Genomic DNA, 13,101 nt, shown 5'->3' with positions numbered 1-13,101 from the left:
AGGGTTTCGTTGCTGTAGCCACACTTTCTGCAGCGTTTGCAAACTCCATTTCATTTTATAATTGAAACGCTGGGTACTAAAGCACCAAGTGCCAGCTCAAACACGCAGCACCTGCACTTAAACAACCACGTGGTTGTCATGGTGCCTAGAGCCCACCGTCCCAGCGCTGCCGCGCCCGTGTCAAACGCGCACGCACACAGGGTACCAGCTAGCTTTAGTGTGCCTAGCACCTTTAGCAACAGCGCGCGCCCAGCGGGTGGGGAGGGCGGGGCCGACACAGCGCTTGCGGCCACGCTGCCCAGGGAGAACTACACTTCCCATGGGGCAATGCTCCAGCTAGTTCCGCGGGCGCCGGCTGGCCGCGCATTGCACTCTGGGATGTGTAGTCTCCGCTTAGCCGCCGCGCTCCTGTGGCGAAGGGGTAGCCGCCCCAGCAGCTCTCGCGAGGTTTTGAAGCGCTCTTGGGCTCGCGCGCGGCTTGCTCGCGAGGGCGGCCGCCTTGGCCGGGATGTTTAGTGCGGTCGCCATTCTCCTGTGTGACGTCATAGTGCATTGTTGTGAGAGTAGCGGAGCATCCCTCAAGCTGTCAGCTGTGCTGCTGCTGCTGCTGCGGGAGCCCGACCTGGCCCAGCCCCCTCCTCCTCCCCCCGCCCCGGGGGCTCCGGAGCTCCGTGTCCGTGTAGCGTTGTCTGTGTGGAGCTCCTCCGGGCCCCCCTCCCCCGCACGTTCCAGTCCGACCTCCCCCCGCCCCCCTCGAACCATCTCAATGAGATGCAAACATGAAAGACAAGAGGAAGAAGAAGGACCGCACCTGGGCCGAGGCTGCCCGCCTGGTAGGTGCTGCGTTCGCATGGTGCGGGCGGAGGGGGCGGCCAGCCCCGCACAGACACCCCCCCTCCCCCGTCTTTGTTGCAATCAGTAGGGGGTGTTGGAATGAGCGTGCAGGGTTGTGTGAGCGAAGGGATTGACTCGCCGGGCGGTAGCGAGTGTGAGTGCCTCCCCCCTCTACGTGGGCGTGTGAGGGCTAAGGGGTTAGCCGGGGGAAATACCCCCCCTCTAGTGCGTGTGAAGTCCCCATGTCCCCAAGGGGCGCCTCCTTCCCCTGGTATGGCTGTGGGATTACTAGGGTAGCCCCTCTCTTAATGTGTGTTTGGGAGAGAAGTAGCACTAGCTTGTGATGTGTGGGGAGCTAGCTATACGTTTCTTTAGTGTGTGTGTGTGTGTGTGTGTATGTGAGAGAGAGAGAGAGAGAAATACCCAGGGTCTATTCCCTTCTCCCTATGCCTGTGTGTTTATATATCAAATATCCCAGGAAAGGCCCCCCCCCCCCCCCCCCCCCCCCATATATATGTAAGTGAAAGATCCAAGGATTTCCCCTCACTCCATTAGTGTGTGTAGGAGAGATAATTATCCAGGGGTTCCTCTTCACCCATCTAGGTAGAGAAATAGCCCAGGCATTCAATCCCACTCCTCAGAAAGCTATCTGGCTCTCAAGACTTACTGTGGGCTGGGAAATTATTTGTCTCCCTCTTTCTCCAGTATCTGTTTTTATGTGACTTTTTTTTATTGTTTGCTAAGTGTATTAAGGCACATCATTACCTTGTGCTTTAGGACCCTTTTGTGTGGGTTCTCTCCATTCTAGGAATTTCACAAAGTGTGTGTGTGTGTGTGTGTGTACAATACAGCATGTGTGCCTGTGCCTTCCCTGAAGATGGGGTTGGGTTCAGCATCAGTTAGATGTGGTTATAGAAAGAAGAGAGCTAGAAAGAGCTGCTGTTGGTTATATTGGTTTATTTGGTATCTGTATCAGTTTCATATTTTACTCATTAGTTCAACAATTAATTTAGTATCAAAAGAATGTGATCCTTTTCTTGTGGTGGTAGAGTTTCTTTTATTTATTTTTTGTCTTAGGCTAGCTGTGAAACACAGTCCTTTTTGAAAGGATGTTTTGAATCTTGTAGCGTGTCTTGTGGGACTACATAGGAATTTCAGCCTTTCAGTATTTCCACTGCGTACTTTATATCAAAATAGTAGGCAGTCCTAACAGGCCAGTGCCATCTACATATCCCCACAGGAGTCTTGCACTGACTGAACATATAAGATTAATTGAACATGCAGAAAAAAATTAGTACAGTTAGTTTAGCGTTAGCAAGGATGGTCTGACGTAGACACTTTTAGAGTTGTAAAAATATGCCTGTCTAAAACAAGAAACGAAGTGCCAGCCTCAAGGTTCTTATCTCACCGTTGTCTTTCCTTAACTCTGTGGATAACAATGAAAGGCAAAGGAGAAAGTGCACTGAGAAGGCACTCCCTTCTCCAAAGTAATGACTAGAATATATGTTTCCAAACTGGTGGACTTTGGAGCACTTGATCGTGATTTGTGACAGACGTTACGTTGCTGGCTTTTTTGTATTTTAAGCTGCTAAACTGCATTAAAAGACATGTAAAATACATGGAATTCTATCTTAACATTAGTTTTTCAAGTAAGCATTAGCTGTAGCTGCCACAGGGAAGATAAGCTATCGTGAATGGGAAGGAAGGTGGTCCATGCAAGTGAGAAAATTTCTGTTAAGGTGTGGTCGACTCTGGAAAAGTTCAATAGATTTTAGAACATTGATTTGATATAAATGGGGAAGAGTTAAGACTCTCTCCCACTTTGAGTCACATTATTTTTCTCACTCAGAACAGCCTTGATTGTAAAAACCTACTAGGAATGGTAGTTGCTGTATATGAAGAGTGGGTGAGGAAGCAGAGTGCCTTACTTCACATTGTACAATATTTTGTCCAGCCTTCCACAGTTAGTAAATTACACAGAAGCTTGTCTGAAATCGGTTTCCTATATGACTAACACATAGTATGGCTTGCTTTGACTCTGATTCTGCATCAGAATCTATTAGTGTAGATTCTAGCAGATCCTTATTGAGGCCAAATTTGTGATTCCTTGCAGTGTTTTATATAAAGAACTTGATGGTTCATTATGATTCCATTTTCTTGGAATACATCAATAGTGTATTACTGCAAGACTTGATTGAATCAATTTCTTTCCAGTGACAAGTAAAGAATGAAGTGATTGATACACACTCACAACTAATGACTCATGAGCGAGCTAGATCAATATCTATGTTATAAAATTGGTTGGCTATTGAATTTCTTTATTTTTAAGAACAGGAATTTTGGATTAATATATTATAAATATTGATACTCATTTTTTATATTTCCTATAAAAAAGACTACAAGTATGTTAAGCCTGTAAAGTGAAGTACTTCCAAGTTATGAAATGACAAAGTTAAGATTTTCCATGCAACCTTAACTCTGCTCCCTTGTGTGGGTGTATGCATTACAGTACGGTCTTTAACTGACACGTTCATGCACAATTTTCCATAGCATTCCTACCTCAACCAATGCAGAATGGGCACAGTACTCACTGAATGAAATAGCTGTTGAGTTTTTCACTTTATCCCCTTTGTTCAATGTGTGGCCCCATGCTTATTGTACTGCACATCCTTCAAACCTTTCTGCACTAACTAATGTTTTTCTCTTATTTACTTTTCTGAGACTCATCAAAATATACCTGAGTGCCTTGCAAATGTAAATTGATTTAAAATTGATTTCATGCTTGTGAAGTTAAGTATTATAATCCTTATTTTACCTATGCAGAGCTGAAGCACAGAGAGATTAAATGTCTAGTCCAAATTTGCATAGGAAATCTCTGAAAGAGGCAGAAAAAGGATGCAAATTTCCTGGGTTGCAGTTCAATTCCTTAGCCCTAAGCCAGATACTAATTATGGTAGAAGTGGATAGAGTAGTGTCCATAGCACCCCCACTTCAAATTCATATGCCCCATGCAGCAGTTACATTGAATAAAGCAGGAGTACTGTGGACCTCACACCCAAATCATTACACATCCCTGTCTTATTCCCTGTTCATTATGCACAATGAAAGAGGCAGTAGTCCTGCAGGAAAAAAATGGTATATTATTTTAGAATAAAGCTGTATTGTAATACATATGTCCAAGCAGCCAGGCTTAAGGTTGACAGGCAACCTTACATTTATCATTTCTTGATACTTGAATAAATTGTCTTTTTAACCTTAACGTTTTTCTCATATTTTTTGTGTGGAGTTTTAATTTAAGAAGAAACTAAAAATGCCACTATGTTCAGCTGTATGCTATACTACACCAAGATGTTCTGTTCTGTACAAGGCAGGAGCCCTGGAGCCATTCCTTGTACTGTATTTTGTGGAGGATGGCAGGATTCCTTTGGGGTGTAGCTTCTTTCCATATGTAGCATCCTACCTATTTCCTCACTCACCTCCACTAATCATAGAGAGGAACACAGCACTGCCTACAAACATTCCTCAGCAATGAACACATGCACAGAACCAATAGAGTGGTAGCAGACTGTTAAGAGATTGTATTACAGAATCCATTGTGCAAAGTACATATTTTAAGTATGACAAATTGCAACCAGCCACTGAAAGATATATCTGAGACCTATGACAAATCACAACCAATTTTCACCAGACTACTAAATGGCACTAAAATGCAACCTCGGGATTATCTGTTTACCAGATTTTTGCTGCAAACCACTGATGTGCTAGAGTGTTTTGTTTTGTTTTTTAATAAAAAATATATTTTTTAATACGGTGGGGGGGAGAAGAGAGCAGCCTCTTCCCCCCCTCCTTCTTTTGGCTAATATTTTCTTTACACTTAGTTGTGTTGTTTTTGCTTACAGAGAGCAAACCTGCCAAATTTCAGCAAAAGCTGAAAAAGACTGGAAAAATTAAAGCAACTGAAAATGATTCCATTGAATGGAAAAGCTTGTGCACTCTTAACTCTAGGTGTTCTTGCACCCAAAATTATAATGTAGTAAATTGGAAGTCCTGAAATAATATTGTCTTCTGTCCTCTACTAATTTGGTACCTTGAGTTGGATTTTCTAAGTTCATTGGTTGCACAAGAAATATACAATATAGATGCAGCACAAAAGAATTGATTAATAGACCAGCTGGTGATATTTTTAGTAGGTGTAATAAACCAGCAGTTCTGGTCACATTTATTTCTATTTAGTTTCAGATTTTGTTTATGTTCATCAGTCACTTGAAAATTGAGGAAGACAGTAAAATAATTAAATGAATGTAGATTTACAAATATATGGATGTTGAAAATGATCAATTATACTTTATATGAATGGATCAACTGGGAAATTTCAACACAACTTTGAAGTTAAGTTGGGGGGGGGGGTTGTTGTTTTGAGGCTCCGTCCTACAAGAATATGCATGGGAGGTGTGAGAGAACCATACTGACTTATCAGTTAAGGCTGCCAGGCATACTGCTTGTTGTTTATGATCCAGAAAGGTAAAATAGGCTTGGAGGCAGCAGGTGCATTTGTTTTGCTGTACTATGCAGAATCTTCTTGGTACAGGTGATGAATGAACTGGGGTGTTCTAGTGCTTTGGTTCTGTGTATTTCTTTCTGTAGCTTCCTGATGGGATTCAGGTCTTAGTTAAGAATAAATTGTTCCTGCATAATGATTAAAAATGTCTATTAATTTAAAGTACCAGATTTGTATGCCAATTAAAGAAGTTGCTGCTTTAAAAATACCACTTTGGAGATGTTGTTAGCTTTCATGTTACCGTTTAATGTGGCTGGCTATCCAATTCTGGTTGCTGATCATTTGTTCTCTGTTCTACTGAGATAGCGTAGTTGAAGTAGCTCATAAAATGGTCTGGAAATATTACAGTATGTCTTTATACTTGAAGCCCACAAATGTGACCAACAATCAGAATTGTAACATGTATAGCTAGAGCTTTGTAATACCTTTGACTTTTGTCTCCAATCTTCACTCTTGTTACTGTAAATACAATTTAAAACATTTTGAATGGAACTTCACATGTTTCTAAAAATGGGGATATGACATGCCTTTGTTTTACTATATTAAGGGCTTCTTTGTTGTTGGCTTAACACAGACCTACTATTTCCATATTTCTTCTAGGCTAATTCTTTTTCAGACGTGCAGAAATATTGCTGCTTCAGGAGGTTTTGCTGGCCTTTCCCTTTGATCCACAGTCAGTGCTGCTTTGAAGATCTATGGGGTTTTTTTATGTTTATTTGCCCTAGGGCTTCCTCAATTTTTTTTTTATTATTCAAAGCAATGGCTACACTTGTTAGGTAGTCAACTCCTACATCTATTTGTTTACCTTTTGTAATTGCATGTACATGGCAACACCACTTTTTGTTAGTACTGAGTATTCTAGCGATTAGTAGATTTAAAAAAAATTATTTTAGAAGGTAAACTGCAAATAAAATGTAAACTTAATTTACTTTACCAGTATGTGAACAGTGACCGTATTAATTAGGATGAGGGGTATTAATCTTATAAATGACTAAGCCTTACCTTGTTCTTTAAGATGTTCTGCAGATATGTCTGTCTTGATCAACTGTGATACCTCAGGTACCAATGAGGTACTCTGGAGCATGGAGCCAGACATCTGAACATAGATACTGAAGAAAAGAGGAATACGTTACATGATTTTAAAGTAACTTTGAAAACTACACAAAGCCTCAGCTCCCTATAGATTGTTTCAGTGCTCCAGCAAGCTTCCTTAGTAGTTGTGATATCACAGCATGGAGGCCTATGGAGCATTCCAAGGAATCAGGAGCCAGATGGCTGTGAATTCTCAAGAGCTGAAAAGAAAAAGGGCTAATTTGGATGGTTCATTGGCCCTATCCTGCAGGATCCTGAGTGCCTTCAGTTTCTTTTGTTATAATTTGGTGTGAAGCCTGCTCATCATCTCCCAGGAGGTCCTCCACACCTAGTATGATCTGGTCCTACATGCTAAATGCCTATCTTTGCCTTTTCAATTAGGGCATTCAGTATGTATTGCTGGTCAGTGGAATTTATCTTTTACACTTGCAGGTCACCTTCAGATTACACTCATGGGCTAAACTATTTCCTGTTACATAGAGCATCTCATTCCCTCTTCCAGTTTTCTGACTCAAAGTCTCGCAATATGAAAGGATAAACAAACTTTTATAAGCAGGTGTCTGCTTCCCCCATCACAGGTGTTGCATTCTGAGAATTTTTTGGTATTTTTTGATAGCAAGGCAATAAAAAACAAAAGGTATTTTATTTATTTGTGTTTTGTGATTCCCTAAAGGCCCCAATCAGGATCAGGGCTGCATTAATCTAGGTGAAGACGTGATCCCTGACCCCAATAGGTTAGAACCTAAATTGAAACAAGGCATGAGTGAGTGTTTGTTTAAAAAACAAACAGAGGGAAGGAGGATGAAGTAACATTGGCTAACTTTATAGACAACTTGATGCTTCTGAATCATTTGGACTTTTTTAGTAAACAAATTAATATTAGCCATCCGTGATGTAATTGGTCACAGCAAAAGAGGGTTTTGAGGTAGAGACTGTAGAGCTGTTTTAGTTAGTTTTTGGGAAGGCTTTCCATGCACAAAGGGCAATGTGTAAGAAAGCAGAAATGTGGGAGAAGTGCACAAATGGATGGCTGGGAGGGCTGGCATCATTGGTGGAATAAAAGGGCAGGATATGATATAAATGATGAGGAACAATAAATAGATGTGGGTAGAGTGAAGGACATGAGGGTCAAATCAAGGCATAAATGTCATGCAGTTGAAGATGAGACAGAGGACAGATTTAAAAAAGGATGTGATACAGAGCAGTGGGTTAGAAGATTATTTTAGTGGCTAAGTTTTGTATGGATTGGAAGGTCATGAGGACATATTTGAGCTACTATATTTGTCATTTGATGAGCTGATTTTTTTTTTTTTTTTAATTTCAAGCTGCTTTTTTCTCTTCACTCCAGTTGGATTTCTAAAAATGGATCTTCTTAATCGTTTCTCTTCAGGTGTCTGCTAGTTTGGGGTTACTGTCTAATGATAGAGTAGATGTGTTTCAGAAAGAACAAAGACCCTGTCCACTTCTTCATGGGGTTCTTTGCCCTGCATGGTGCAGCTTCTGTCTAATATACCACCATACAAATTCTTTGTTGCTAACATTTTAAGTGATTAAAATTTGGATTATATTTAAAAAAATAATTTTTTCAGCCATCTGTACAGCTTTTTGTTTTTATTTTGGCAATGAAAATAAACTGGTTAATTTCACTGTAGTTCTCATGCACTGGCAAAGTTTTGCAATGTCTGAGTTGCAAGCCCTTTAGGGGAATGTTTAAATCTGAAGACAAACAAAAATTCCTACTATCTAAGTTTTGGGCCTGATGTACAAAAGTGTTCCTAAACAGAAAGTGAAGTTTGATGCCTGGTGTGGCTGTAGGGAAGTAAATTAAAAAACACTACACACACATCTACTCTTTCCTGAATTCTTAAAACTTGCATGTTAAGAAACCCCTTATATATTACTTGAAGCGCCATTAAAGGCTGAAATTACTTAGATACTGAAGTAAGGTCTGGTCTACACTAGAGAGTTTTGTTGACCAAAGTCAGCTTTGGTTGACAAAACAGTTGTGGTGTGTACACTGCAATTAACCCCTCAAACCTTCCCCCCCCCCCCCAAACTGTCCTGTTTTTCCAACAAAATAAAACCACCTCGACGAGAGATGTAGGCTGTTGTCAGCATACTTACAGTCAAACAGTGTTAATGTGGACACTGCATCCCCTTACGTTGGAAGTGGAGATGTCAAGAAGTCCAGGAGGCTGGTTCCCGATCCCAGCTGGAACAGGCAGCCATGTCGGTTTCACAGTTGACAAGGATGCCCTGGTGGGGAGCAGGTGGAGAAGCACCTGGACTTCTCGCCCTGGATCTCAGCCAGAAGCAGGAACCAGCCGCCCAGGCTGCTGGTCTCCGCTCCTGTTCTGGAGGAGGACGTGAAATGGAGAAGCCTGCGTGGCTTCCCCAAGCTCCTGGCAGGGAAAGGGGAGGGGAGAAGCCCCTGGCGACTTCCTGTGGCTGAGACCAGGGAGTGAAGGGGGCAGCCCACAGGGAGCCCGGGAGCCTGTGGGTTCCTGGCAGGGAGCTGAGAGCCGGGGCTCTCAGCTCCCAACGCTGCCCCATGGGTCAGTGGAAGTGCTCCAGGTGAGGACACACTCCACCAACCCAAGAAGGGTAGTGTGGACATCAGTTACCACTGTCAGCTTATTTTTTAAGTGTAGCCAAGGGGGGGGGGAGGAGGGAGAGAGAGAGGGTGTGTGTGTGTGTGTGTGTGTGTGTGTGTGTGTGTGAGAGCGCCAAAAAAGTTCTCTAAGTACTAATGTTACAAAAGCCTGCATTTAAAAAGATTCTGTACCAGTATATGTGGTAGGCATGTCATAAAAACCCTTTTAAAGTTTTCTGCATCCTTGTATTTTGGCACATGCCTGTCTCTTGAACTTTAAAATTCATACTTGTGTTCATCTTCTGTGGGGGGAGCAATATTGGCAAAGGGACAGAGAAAAGTGGTGGAGAGCAGTTGGAGAACCGCAGTAGGGGGCAAAGATGCAGAGGTGCACGCACAATGCGAAGTTGAACAACAACAAAAAATGTCCCAGGAGGAAACCAAAATTCCATGATAGAGAATGAGAGAAATGGAAAGAGAGAGAGAAATTAATTTCTTAATTTTGGGAAGAGATTTCATTGGACTTCCAGCTACTTTTTAAAGTGAAGTAGTAACACAATCTCAAATAAAACTTCCTTGCTAAATTTTTTTTCTTCTTCTTGAGATTTTTGGTATTATGAAGTATGGAGATTAAAACAACAAATCAAAAAATCTTGCCTTCTGTAGAAACTATAATTAGAACCATTATCTGGGAAATGAACTACTGTGCTTTTTATCACATCGCATTCCACCTAATTTTAGGACAACTTGCTTTGATCCATTTCTACCAAGAGAATATTATAAATGTAAAAAAACAACCTTTAAAAATAAATGAAAAGACCCACTTGTCTTCTGAAATATTTTCCTCTCCTTTTGGTGATAGGCAATCCTTTTTCCTAATGGAATAGTCAGAGAGTTGGTGTCATCTGGGCAAGATCAGGTTGCTTCTAGAGAAGCAATGCTTATATGTGTACCGTCTTGAATCTTCCATGTAAAAAAGCCCTCTTCCATACTTTTTGAGGCTGAGATTACAGCAGTTTTTTGTTTAGTAACTGGAAATACTGATGCATTTTCTTTAACATTGAAAAATATATTGTGTTTATGGGTCATTCTGTCTGGAACAGTTTAGGGCAAAATCCACGTTCCTGAGTTTAAGCCAGGAGGTTCATCCGGCCACTGAATCGTATTGCCTTATAGACACAAGATGAGCTGGATAGCTATACTGAAGGCCCATGTTGAGGCATCGTAACCTTTGTGTATAGCAACGTTCTATCTTTCTGCTAACAGGATTTTTTAGGGAAACATTGCTTTCTAAGATCAGTTGCTGGAGCTGGCCCCTAAGACTGCAGGCTGTTGGGGAGTCTTTGTAACTTGCATGGGGATTTTGGTAATGAATGTTTTGAATCTACAACTGTGGTGTGTGTTTGAATTCTTTTCTGTGCTTTTGTGACTAGGCAATGGCCTTTTCTTTTCGGATACCAATTTTCCCATAGAGTTCCATATCCTTAAAATAAAAATACTCCAAGACTGTTCTATTGAGCAAGAGAGTTCATTCTGTGCTATAGCGCCAGTAGAGTTGAAGGATAAAAGACAAAGTTATGCTTTTTCCTGTGGACTGCAGGTGATTTTGAATCATCATCTTTTCCATGCTGTCAGATGTTGCTTGGGGCATGAGCAGGACTCCACTATCCCTGTCTATCCCTCCACTATCCCTATCCCTTAGCTATTCTCTGTATGTTCTCTGTGGCTATGTTCAGACTGACGGCGGCAAAATCGCTGCTGCCAGATCGATCTTTCTTGATCGATTGAGCAGTAAGTGAGACCTGTTCAATCGATCAGGAAGTCGACTGAGTAAGTCCACCCCCTCAAGTAGCGTAGTGCTGAGCTCTCAGCGCAGTGAGAACAGCGTGCAGAAGGGAAGCAGAGCAGTTGACGTCAGTTACGCAAACTACTTTGTGTAGTTTGTGTAACTCCCGTCGACTGCCACCGAATCACGCGGTAAGTGTGAACCAGCCCTATGTTGTTAAGTCCCAGAGGTTTCCCACTCTGAGTAGTGTTCAACGGAGGTATTCCTTCACTTGGTCACTTCTGCATGTTCTTTCAGCTGCCCAATGGCACACTTGCTATACCAGGTACTCTGGCTTTATTCTTAACACCTCCCATGTATTTCCATCTTTTTTGTGGATAACTTCAGTGATAAGGAGGTGTTGAACTTTGACAAATCTTGACATCTGTTATAAATTCATTTCATTTACTATCTCATATTTTTCTAAGGTATTTGCTTTAGAAGACGTTTAGACATCAGTCTGTACCTTTGGTGACTTTGCAGATTTCTCATCCATATGTTAAGATGGAAATGCCATTTAAATTGAAGGTTCATAGTTTGGTCTATAAGTTATAGATTTTAAATGACCAGATCTTGTTGAAGCTGGTGAATGCAACTGCCATCTTATCAGTTGGTGATACTATTCCCTTTTAAATATCCCCATTGGCTTTCAGGTCACTGAATTGACAAACTTGTTCAATCTCCAATTTGTAGGGCCAGTGGAGTGTTTTTCATCTGAACCTTGTCCTTTGATCTGTCTGGCTTGGGTGGCTCTACCAGGAGTAACTCTCCCTGGCTCTCGGGATCATTGAAACACTCAAGCCTTCCCACCGTGTCAAGGTGCAGTCTCCAGGGAAGGGCTGGTTGTTGAATCCACCAGAAAAATTCGTTGACTTCCTGGGGCTATGAAAAAATAAATATTCAAACTGAGCATTCAGAAAAGTCATACTTAAAATGTGGCTCAAACTGGAATTTAAATTATCTTCTTTCTTAAAGACTAGTGCTATGCTAAGACTAGGAGCTGCTAATGTTTTTCCCTGCAGTTCCAAAGGAGGGCTTACTATAGGAGAGAACTTTTCTCATCAAAGGCAGGTGTATTGTTCAAGTAGGGCAGAATGAACCTCCCATTGAATAAATCATATGCCCATTACTTAAGAGGTGTGTTTTGCCCTGTTCTTCTTTGTATTGTCTCGATGCTTTCACCTGCCAGAAAATAAAAAAGGCCATTGCTATTCAAAGTAGAATGAAAATAGGACAATGAGAGATGGGGCAGTAAACTAAGAGAGCCCCAAAATAAAGCTCATCTCTTGGTTGAGCAGAAAACTCAGTTGTGTGAGAATTATGTATCTATAACTCTCCCTATTGAAAAGGAAAATCCTGCGTACCCTATCCTCTACAGAATAAAGTATCTACCTTGTTTGTGACTCATCGGACGTATTACATTAAAATAGTTTGTGGCATGCAGGCTGAATTACTGCACTTCAGATTTCTCATCAGAGTGTGCTGAGTTCTTGTCTGATCTGACTTTGGAGTTGAACCAGGCTTATGGCCCATGCAAAGAATAATCCTTTGGAGCTCATGGCTGCTGACAACTAGTGACCTATCCTAAGTGCCTTCATGTTTTACTCATATAGGTAGATAAACTCTGCATCTTAATTTTGGGCAAGGATTACAAACTATTGGTATAAGGATCACGTCTTTATCTTTTTCTCACTATCTCCTCTGTAATTTTGAAGTCAGAATTTATCTTTGTTCCTTATAGGCATGAGGCCCTATTTAATTGGTCTGCCTATGAAGATTGATAGCTCCTATTGGGTTTAAATCTCTAAGGGAAAATTCTGTTCGTCTGGTAAGCCACTCAGTTGATTTTTCCTTTGTCGACTATGTGAATATAGTGGATCCCAACCATACTGTCATGGTACATCGTCCTCACAGTAATGTTGCCTTGTTATATCTGATCCATGTCAGTTACTGATTACATCAAAAATAATTTTTAAAAACCTTATGCCTGAGCATCATGAAGCCCTTATCGAGGATAGTGTGGATAAAGATATGCTTCCTGTGGAAAACTCTCTGGTAAGCTTACCATTTGGTGTATTCCAAAGGCAAAATACTACTACCTAGAAATATCTCTTGAGTCACAGATTGAAATTGTCCCGGATAGGTGTGGTCTAGCAGTGACCAAAGAAGGAGAACTTCTCCAAAAAACCAGGACAATAC

General features: G+C 41.4%; 1 protein-coding gene across 1 annotated transcript in view; it reads left to right on the top strand.

The window, feature by feature from the left end:
- Positions 1–727: 727 nt before the first annotated feature.
- Positions 728–13,101, top strand: part of ASXL3 (ASXL transcriptional regulator 3) — a 141,788-nt gene continuing 129,414 nt past the window's right edge. Inside the window, exon 1 of the mRNA XM_067553821.1 lies at positions 728–833. Coding sequence (XP_067409922.1) covers positions 780–833 — 54 coding nt within the window. The 5' untranslated portion in view covers positions 728–779. The remainder of the gene's footprint in view (positions 834–13,101) is intronic.

Source organism: Emydura macquarii, unplaced genomic scaffold (assembly GCF_026122565.2).
Source record: "Emydura macquarii macquarii isolate MOO-44397 ecotype Brisbane River unplaced genomic scaffold, CSIRO-AGI_Emac_v2 contig_1477, whole genome shotgun sequence".
NCBI classification, from domain to species: domain Eukaryota; kingdom Metazoa; phylum Chordata; order Testudines; family Chelidae; genus Emydura; species Emydura macquarii.
This window is presented reverse-complemented; position numbering and strand designations above follow the sequence as displayed.